At 47.6% G+C, this 10,152-nt stretch overlaps 1 protein-coding gene across 2 annotated transcripts; it reads right to left on the reverse strand.

The window, feature by feature from the left end:
* Positions 1-475: 475 nt before the first annotated feature.
* Positions 476-5,800, reverse strand: LOC101758863 (serine/threonine-protein phosphatase 7 long form homolog). 2 transcript variants are annotated; one of them, XM_012847330.2, is made up of 9 exons: positions 5,340-5,800; positions 4,482-4,573; positions 4,339-4,393; positions 4,189-4,234; positions 1,909-2,755; positions 1,626-1,834; positions 1,252-1,546; positions 992-1,075; positions 476-913 (listed from the first exon to the last, which is right to left on the reverse strand). In XM_012847330.2, exons 5-9 carry the CDS (start codon positions 2,092-2,094, stop codon positions 851-853), a joined length of 837 nt encoding a protein of 278 aa, XP_012702784.1. In that variant the 5' UTR covers positions 2,095-2,755; positions 4,189-4,234; positions 4,339-4,393; positions 4,482-4,573; positions 5,340-5,800; the 3' UTR covers positions 476-850. The 2 variants fall into 2 exon arrangements, with proteins under 2 accessions (XP_012702784.1, XP_022683732.1); XM_022827997.1 differs by lacking the exons at positions 4,189-4,234; positions 4,339-4,393; positions 4,482-4,573; positions 5,340-5,800 and having other exon boundaries at positions 1,626-1,822; positions 1,909-3,374.
* Positions 5,801-10,152: the final 4,352 nt, after the last annotated feature.

Below are 10,152 nucleotides of genomic sequence, written 5' to 3' on the forward strand. Positions count from 1 at the left end.
ACGAGAAGAGGCTCAGAGTGGAGGCTGCGGAAAAGGAGCACAAGGAAGAGGAGGAAAGGAGGCGGGTTGCTGCGAACAAGGAGGAGAGGGAGAAGAAGCTTGAGCGTGCACGCCGAGCGAAAGCAGTGGTTGAGGAGAATCCCGATGCCTTAAGGAAGGGAAAGTGGCCTCATTGTACTCAGTAGTTATAATTAGGTTATAGTTCTATGGTTTATTTATGAACAATATTTTCTATTATGAGACTTTTATTATGTTGTCATGTAATAATACACTTTAAGTATGGACACGCAAGTGGTAGACGACCTATGTTTATTTTGCGATGTAATGCACTTCGAAGTTGTACTCTAATGAAATTTCCGCAGAAAATAAAAAGGGTGCTTGTTAGCGAAATTTCGGCAGAATTTCCCCTACTTTTTGATGCAATCCATACAAAATTACGAGATGAATAGTGAACATAAATACAAACATACAAGCATATGACACAAGCATATGACACATTCATAATAAAATACACAATAGTTCAGAATGAAAGTCCATATATACAAATAATCCATATAATACAAAGTTCGCAATAAGAACCATCACTGCCTTCTAGTCTTACCCTTACCCTTGTGACCAAGGGCGTCGGTGCCTGGAGTGTAAGGAGAACGTGGGTAACGTAGTCCAGTGCTTACAACTTGTGTAGGCTGAGTCAAGGGAGCCTCGTGGAGCTGAGACGGGCCAAGCTCCTCAGGCCTCTGCTCATCGTCGTCGTCGTCGTCTCATCCTCGGATGCAATTGATTTCGAACCTGAGGAGCCTTGGCTAGACGTACCGACGCCTCCTTCGCGTGGGGATGGAACGTGCACGTCTCACATCGTGGCAGTCCTGCAACCACAACGAGCAGCCGCACGACGAAACCGATTTGACAGTCGCTGCAGTAGTAAAAAACTAGTTACACGAAAGAATGTAACGTATTAATAAAGTATTAGAAAGAATAATTTGAGTCTTACGTCTAGAAAGCTCCGCATCTCGGGATCCGTAACTCTAGGACGGAAATGCTCAATATCTCTAACCGAGCTTTGGAGGGTACGGCCCTGCAACAAATTACTAAGTCACTAAAGCAATAAATGATTAAGTTATTAACTTACTTACACACTAAGTCACTAAATGACTAAATGATTAAGTCAGATGGTCACTAAGTCCTTATCTAACTAACTAAATCTCTAAGTAACTTAACATAGAACATAGAAAAGTGAAGCAATTATCCTACCATCCTATCCAGAATTGGTCCTGCCTCCACCTGTCTTCCAGCACGAGTACTCTGATCGTACACCGTGTCTTCATCGTCGGATGAGTGAATGTCAGCGTAGTCATCTTCCGTCCACGCTGCCCTCAGCCTGTGACGCGTCGCACCTTGGTACCAAGTCTGGTATTGCCTATACTCACTGCTTGTATGCAGCTCATTGTTGTCGTCCACGTTATCGTGGAAGTCCTCCCAATCGTCAATGTACGCCTGGTGGAACGCGGCCCACTCAGAGACCTTCCGTTTCTTCTTACGATCCACGCTGCACGTCACGTTACATGTTACTGCTAGGCAAAATTTAGTTAATGATATTGAAATAATTCAAATAGGAAAAGACTTACCTGTGTAACTCCACACTAGTCGAGGTCGCCGGTGTTGGCCAAATCTGCCTCATCCCAAACTGACGTGCTACTCGATCTGGCAGGTGGTACTCGACAGCATAGAAACATATGAGAGGGCACTTCATCATGTAAAGATCGTCGTCCAACCCACACATGAAGCTAACGGTAAAAGGAAGTGCGTCCTCTCCTTCGTAAGGCTGCCGATTTACCTGTAACATGTCAAAACAAGATGTTAGTTGTTATACTAAACGATTACAAAGCATGTTAAAAAAAATTAACTTACACTATGAGCCGTGAGCGCGTCTATCTCGTTGATGTAATCCAGGTACGCGCGGTCCAACCTCGTATGGCTAACTTTAACCTGATCCCAAAGATATGCCCATGTCGGCTGCCGTCTCGGCATCTCACCTGGGAAGCACGGTCGCCGCGGCATAATCTTGGGACGACCAACAGCAAGACGGGCCCACATCCATAACTGCAATAGGTAGACACACCCACCAACTGACGCGGAGTCCGAAGTCCGACGGCACGCCTCGCACAGCTACCGGTATAGAAAACACAGCACAGCTGATCCCCAACTATAAAGACCCGCCTGATGCCAGTCAGTGAGGCAGTGGATACACATCCAAGACGCAGTGTCACATCATCAACAATCCGACAACCATGTCCAACTACTTTATTAGGGGGCAGATTCAGCATCGGGAATAGTAGGTGCAACACCACATCCATAACAGGTTCTGGGACGGGAGGATCGAAGTGTGCCCGTTAACCCATTGGTCGGGAAACCGACGAGAATTTGGATTAACTCCCACCCGACGAACAACCACTTCAACACTTGGGAAATGACCATTCATAACCGTCCTCACATATTTTTCCTACTGGCCTGCACACCGAATTGGGACCATCTTCCTTTGAATGTTGAGAGGGGAACCTAGGTGAAGTATGACCTCAACTGTGATTTCATCATCTTCATGACAATGTAACTCCTCCCGAGGCCTTACAAGCAACTCACTAAACGACTATTTCTCATCAAATATGACAACCTCGCACTGCATGGTAACAAACTTAATACATCCATATTCATCCCTTTCCACAGTGCCTCCGTGATATATACTCACTACATTCTCCATCTAGTATATCAATATAACGACACACAGTTCATTTAGTCCATAATAAATCAAACATTCTAAGTACAAGGTCTCTAATATGAAATAAGATAGGATCAATTGACTACTAACTACTAAATACAACTAACTAACTATGCCATACAACTAACTAACTATGTCACCTAATATGTACCTATGTACTTAACTATATAACTACTTAACTAAATAACTAGTTTACTATGTAACTAACTATACATCTAACTACGTAAACAAAATTGGACATACATCTAGTTAAATAGTGTCATGAGTATCCTCTAATCTTTCTATCATTGCAATTCATAAAGATAAACTTTCATATCTAACAATTCTACCTAACTATTCTAATTTACGTATCTAACTATTTCATCTACCAATTCTACCTACCTATCTAAATTCTAACTACCAATCTAATTCTAATTTATCTATCTAACTATTTTATCTACCAATTCTACCTTCTTTATCTATCTAGTTAACTATAACTCTTCTTAGAGTTTTACCTCACTGGTGAACACCGGCGGCAAGGCGTGGTGGCGAGCAACGAGCGGGGTCAGGCGACCTCCGACCGTGGGCCACCGGTGGGGGCGGCTGCGGGCGCCCGGCTGGGGGGCGGGCGGCCTCCGGACGGGGGCGGGCGCGCAGCGGCCGCGGGGGGCGCCGGGCCGGGTGGCTCCGGGCGCCGCCGGCCTTCGGTGGCGCGGGCAAGGGCCAGCTCCAGGCGATCGGGCGCGCGGCTTCGGGTGGGCGGGCGCCGAGCGGGGCCGGCCGGCCTCCGAGCGGCGACGGCGCCGGCAGCGGCGGACTCCGAGGGCGGCGGCGGCGGCGGCGGCGGTCTCCGAGGGTGGCGGCGGCAGCGGCGGTCTCCGAGGGTGGCGGCGGTGCGATTTGAAATGACTCCGAATGGAAACGGACGCGCAAAAGGAAAGGAACCCGGTGTTGTGGTAAAAAGCTTGGCGCCAGTGGCGCCAGGGAGGCTGGCGCCAAGGCTTGGCGTCATAGATCTTGGCGCGAAGGCTTGGCACCACGTCAGAGGGCCGGCGCCACGTTGGAGGCGCGGTGGGGGGACCTTGGCGCCATGGAGGCTAGCGCCAAGACGTTATACCTTGGCTGTAGTCATCCTGGCGTCAAGCTAAGGATCCATTTTTGGAATTGGTTTCGCCAGGGGTCTATTTGTGAAAAATTTTCACGAAAAGGGCCAAAATAAAATTTTTCGCCAGGGGCCACAATAAGTTTTCACTCATTAATTAGACCCTACTAGTTGAAAAACAAAAAATAATTAGCGGTGTATGCAAAGGGTTAAATTGGCGGGCTAAAAATATGCACAGAATGGAAAGAAATAGAAATGATTCAATCAAACATTGGAATCTCCGCATACAAAGTTAACTTTGCACGGCATTTCACTCGGTAAGTACATCACTAACCTTTTTTTTTTCCTATGCCATCCAATCCGAGTAAGGCTCCAGAGAACTAATGGTAAAAGCAATCAATCAATCTAAGAGCAGTATTTTTATTAATTAGGATGGGTTTCGGTGCTTTGTCAAAGATAGAAACAAAAAGTAGAAACCACGCACCGCAATCTCAGGAGTGGCCACGGCTATCCTTCCATCTGCAGGCTTCGTCTTCCTCCTGCTTTTCATTCAGATTAATTGATTCAGATGTGCTACAGTTCTCTGTCAAAGAATGAAACAAGGAAGCAGGAACGCCAACACCATACCACATTCTCAGGGGTGACCGTGACCGTCTGCCGTCAGGAGGCTTCTTCGTCCACCTGCTCACAGTGTTTACTCAAAATCTCTTCGTTGCAAGCTGACAGCATAGCGCAGGAAACAAATCAGACCGCAACTGAAGGAAGCGTGCATATGTATATCATGTTCTAGGGCCTGGTATAGTGGCATGGCAATGGCAGCACATGTTCTTGGCCATTAATGTTATTATGACAAGCTGAGACAGTGACATATCCTTTGCCTTGTATTGCATGAAAATACTTTAGAGGTCCTAAGAATACTTGTGTGCAAACTTGCAATCAGACAATAGGATAGTACAAAAATCCATACACAAAAACTTAGATACAAGATGGCACTAAAATTTTCACCTATCAAATAATTTACTGCTTGAACCACCATTTTTATGAATGGTAATGTCAACTTGTAGTGAATGCAGAGGAAATCCAGTATCGGGGAATCAGCAGTTAATGGATTATATATACTTGATATCAGAATCAAGTTGGAGATATTTCTGAAGATCTTTCAGTTTCATGACTTGTGAAGTAAAATCATACTATTGCCGACTTAGAGTTATAATACCTAATCAATCAATGGATTTATACAGATGCTTTTCTTCCTCGTTTCTCCCTCTTTCCTGTCATTTCCATCTTGGTTTTGTTTTAATAAAGTAACACGGTAGGGGAACGCACTGTATTTCCCTCAAAAATACGTAGTATCAAACTATTGCGGCCATACAAGGCTTGATTCTAACATTACGGTTCAGGCTAACATAAGCTAAGTCATAAACAGGAGAATGGGTCCAATCCAACAGGAGGCAAGCAAAAGGGACAGGGGCAGGGGGTCCTTACGGTGGCGGCGGCGGCGCTCTCGGCGAAGCGGCCAACGGCGGCGACCGGCGGCGCGATGGACCTTGTATAGCTCACCACGGGCCGGCCCGCCCAGCGAGAGATCCACTCGCCGGCCCGCCCAGCGAAGGGCGGCGAGAGATCCGGTGCAGCCCACACGCCAGTGGCAGTCACGGCCGGGGCGGCGCTCTTCGTCCTTGATGCGCGCGTGCTTGTTGGCAAAAGATGGCGAGCGAGAATGGAAGCGGGTGAAGGGGATCGAGGTGATTGCCGGCGGCCAGCAGGGTACTCCTTGCTACCTGCTAGAGCGAGAATAGTTGGGGGCGGAGGTGGGGGAGAGAGCGAGGGGCCCGCCACTGGGCTCACGCCTGCTTGCTGGACTGGAGGTAGGAGGTGGCTGGCGAGAGAGAAGCGAGAAGAACGAAGGGTTTGTAATGGCGATGCAGAGGTGAAAGGCTGGCTTCTTGTGGCCTTGCGGGTGGCTGCCTGTATAGCCAATGACATCTGGGGCTCATATATGAGGTGGCCCAACGTCAGGGACTGTCCAAGTCCTTCAATTCTAGTACTCGGTGTGTTTTGGTGTGCACTGTGCAGAATACGGTGTAGTTCCCTTTATTAAAATTTTTGACCGGCTTGGTTTCGCTGTTTTTGGAAGAAAAAAAAACTGCCTTCACTGTATCACCTTTGACCTTTCACCTGCCAATTACCCTTGAACTGACCGGTCGGTCGAGCTGCATGCAAGCTTTGACGTCGATGTCTCAGGCAGTCTAGCCCGCAGCAGCTTTCGGCCCCCTTTCCTCCCCGCCACCCACCACCAGCCGGCCTGACTGACACTCACCACACACCATAATCCGAGGAGATGACTCCGCTCGCTCTCGGGCGATGAGACGAGTACTCCATTGCATCGGATTGGAACCTCCTTCTCCCGGATTATTTCAGTGAGTCCGTGACACCTTGGCTTGGTTGGGCAGGAAGGCTGCCGCCACGGAGGCTTCTCGTTTTTTTAGAAAATGGAATCCGGCCTCTGCGATAGGGAGCTGCAGCTGCTGTGCAATTTTTTATTGTACCTATTAGCTTTAATACATTCGTCTCGCGAATTAGCATAAGGTTCTGCAATTAGTTTTATAATTAGCTTATATTTATTAGCATCCGAACATCCAATGTGACACTATTAAAATTTATCACCTCATATCCAAACACCCCTAAAACCTCATCGCTTGCAGTAGCTGTGCATTTTTTAAGGGTTGCTGTCGCACGTAGACTCAGCCATGCTAGGTAAGACAAGACAAGGTTGGAAGCCCGCCAAATCCATGTACTAATTGATATGGGTTAGTGTTGTTAACCAAAGCTTAAGAAAAAAATTTACAAATTTGAAAGTCCATTTAATTTGTCTCATGTCCTAATCAATCCCGTCTTTGCAGCATGCACAACATCAGAAGCATTCCGGTGGATCAATCGCCTTTGGACAAGAGCATGCATCGGCTTGAAGTTTGGTGGATAGGCGTCGTACTACTCATCGTCGTACCTTTTGGCGCTAAACTAGCAGCTCTGCATTGTCACCAACCTTTACTTTATTATTTGATAAAAATGCATGCAATCTCGATCGCTCCAACGCAGCGTGAATGCATGGGCGAATAGTTGTGTTCTTTGATACGATAGGTGTGTTTAGTTGGAGGAACAAGGGAACGTGATAAGGTCATTCTTTTTTTTAGGATGAGATGATCCCACCTACTCCCTCTATCCTTTAGTATGTGTTGTGGGAAGCATGTTATGAGGAGGGCAAGCCCCGGTGAACGACAGATAAAAAGGGATGAAGGGAGTAAATATTTTGTTGTAGGAAAATGGACGTCCTAGTTCGTTGTTTGGAGAGACAGAGATGGTCCATTATTAATAGTGTTTGCATCCAGTTAGTAGTAGGGTCCAACTGTCAGCCGCAGAAGGCTATGCAGAGGACCTCCATGCCATCCGCGCGTGCTTGCCTCTACCTCGCTGTCGGCCGGCTGCGCACCATCCCCGGCCTGCTTCGCCCTGGCTAGCTCGTCGGACGGCTGCGCACCATCTCTGCCCTACTTCGTCGCCAGTTGCGCACCATCTGCCGCTCACTTGCCCCAGCTAGTGCAGCTCCGCCCTGATCAGCTCTGCCACGCGCTTGGTTCTGGCTAGCTCCGGCCCAATTTCGGCGACACCAGGATGGAGGGCGGGAGGAGGCGTCGGCGGCGGGCGTGGCTGGAGGAGCGGGAGAAGACGTCGGGCCTGGCTGGAGGAGCGGGAGAGGCGGGGCCGGTTGGTGCACGCAAGGAGGAACCGAAGGGGCGGACGGGCACGAGGAGATGGAGGGAGATGCCATGCACGGAAATGGATCCATCCGCTAGTTTTGGAGGGACCGAGCCGTTCCTCTTTTCTGAGGAACAGTCCTCTTTGATATTGTCCCATCTAACCTATTTCTTCAACCAAACACATGTAAAATTAGGATGATCTTATCCCATCCCATCCCTCCATCCAAACACACGTCTCGTCCAATCTATTTCTTCAACCAAACACGTACAAAATTATGATGATCCCATCCCATCCTATCCCTCTATCAAACACACCTATAGCTAGCAACATAGCAAACGAAATGTGGCATTGTGGCAACCATAGTGATCGCCATGCAATCAAACTTCTCGGATTTTTTTATCCGCCTCGCCGTGAGGCTGGAACGGATCCCTGGCTCGGATTCCATCGGAGACCACAGACCAGACCATTCAAGGCTTCATAGATCCGTACGTGCTACGGCCTCGCCGGGCAAGCGGGCAGGGAAACCTCACATCGTTCAGAGTGTTTGCAGCACGCAGGGGCACATATCGGTAGCAGCGGTGCCATCCCTTCATGGTCGGGGCCACGGGGACACTGCGTTTTCTACTCTTGAAACGAAAGAAAGAAAGGCACCGCCTTTACCCGGCGCATTCGACCACCCTGTGTATAATTCCAAATGGCGAAGGCTACAATTCATTCATTCTATCAAGCAGGGTTTTTTTTTAAAGGAAAACGCTATCAAGAAATGATGTGAGGTTTACCGATCGAGCTGGCACTGGTTCGATGACATGCTTGGAGCATTTGTGAGACAAATGAAGCATCCAAGACAATGTCGTTGTGTTTCGAGCTTGCTGCTTCCGCGTTCCGCCACAAATGCCGTCAACGTGAGCTCTGCTGTATGCGCCCGTACCGCACCTCGGCGAAGAACGAGATTACATGGCGTGGCTAGGGAGAGGGCCAAGAAAAAAAAATCATGGCGGGCTTAACTGGTGAATGCGTTACCCAGGTGTGTTACCATGTAAACTAACTACTGCATGCGATGTTGAGTGGTGATGCTCGCTGTGGCCACGGCCGCCAGGAGCTTCTCTGTTTTGCTGTTTTCTGCAAGGAATCAGAGAAATGACCTTTCAAGCAACATGCGAGCTTGATTTCAGTTAATGGTGGATGTGGATCCTCTGTCCTCTGATGACCTCTTGCTCACCTCCAATTTTATTTTCATAATTTCAGTTGTCTTGTGTCTGATCACTGCTATCTAGAGGCACTCAGCTGCTGCCCAATCTTTTGAGTGGTGTTTTCCACATCGCTTTGCTTGCTTCAAATAGTTTACTGTATAGTTCACTCCTGCTCTTTAATTTACACTCGGTATTTCAGTTTGCTTCAAGAGTTTTTCCATATAATTTGGTTCCTTTTGTCCCGAGAAAAACTCGAGTAGTTTCTTTCGCGTTCACATTCCAATTTATACAGCAAGCTTTATTTCCAAGTACTTGATGAGCATGTATATATGTTGCAATTTCTTCTCAATGCTGAAGTTTATAATACATTCATGATTTCTTCAGCTTTTTTAAAGAAAGAATTAGCACAACCTTTTCTACTTCTCTTGTATTTCTCTATCAAGATGAATGGATTCAAATCAATTGAAAATTTTAAGATATTAAACACAAACAACCTGTAAGAAGCTGAGGCACTTAGAGAAATAACAAATGTTTTGCCGTCCCCATGTCCCCCCCTTGGCAGCATGGGGATGTCAAAAGGAAAGGGATGGAGTTTTTCTCGCTTTTGGCGTAGCAGGCCTCCCTTTGGGAGGCCCGCGTGACAGGCTATTAGCTCAGTGGTAGAGCGCGCACCTGATAATTGCATCATTGTACCTGGGCTGTGAGGGCTCTCAGCCACATGGATAGTTCAATGTGCTCATCAGCGCCTGACCCGAAGATGTGGATCATCCAAGGCACATTAGCATGGCGTACTCCTCCTGTTTGAATCAGAGTTTGAAACCAAACAAACTTCTCCTCGGGAGGATAAATGGGGTGATTCAGGTGACATCCCATGTAGATCTAACTTTCTATTCACTCGTGGGATCTGGGCGGTCCAGGGGGTGGGTGGCACCGCGGCTCCTCTCTTCTCGAGAATCCATACATCCCTTGTCAGTGTATAGAGAGCTATCTCTCGAGCACAGGTTGAGGTTCGTCCTCAATGGGAAAATGGAGCACCTAACAACGCATCTTCACAGACCAAGAACTACGAGATCACCCTTTCATTCTGGGGTGACAGAGGGATCGTACCATTCGAGCCTTTTTTTTCCATGCTTTTCCCGACGGTCTGGAGAAAGCAGTAATCAATAGAACTTCCCTAATCATCCCTTCCCAAAAGGAAGAATGTGAAATTCTTTTTCCTTTCTACAGGGATCAGGAGATTGGATCTAGCCATAAGAGGAATGCTTGGTATAAATAAGCCACATAAGAAATAAGAACTTCTCTACTGGTAGTAGACCACTTCAAACAGGACCTGTTTGTTTTAATTAAGT

The sequence above is a fragment of the Setaria italica genome, chromosome VII (genome assembly GCF_000263155.2).
Source record: "Setaria italica strain Yugu1 chromosome VII, Setaria_italica_v2.0, whole genome shotgun sequence".
NCBI classification, from domain to species: Eukaryota; Viridiplantae; Streptophyta; class Magnoliopsida; order Poales; family Poaceae; genus Setaria; species Setaria italica.

Bases quoted from the DNA above. Each gene is read 5' to 3' on its own strand.
- LOC101758863 (XM_012847330.2), bottom strand. From the start codon at position 2,094: ATGTGGGCCCGTCTTGCTGTTGGTCGTCCCAAGATTATGCCGCGGCGA. The intron at 1,835-1,908 runs GTAAGTTAATTT...GACATGTTACAG, and splicing joins ACGCGCTCACGGCTCATAGT to GTAAATCGGCAGCCTTACGA. The intron at 1,076-1,251 runs GTAGGATAATTG...AATTTGTTGCAG, and splicing joins GACCAATTCTGGATAGGATG to GGCCGTACCCTCCAAAGCTC.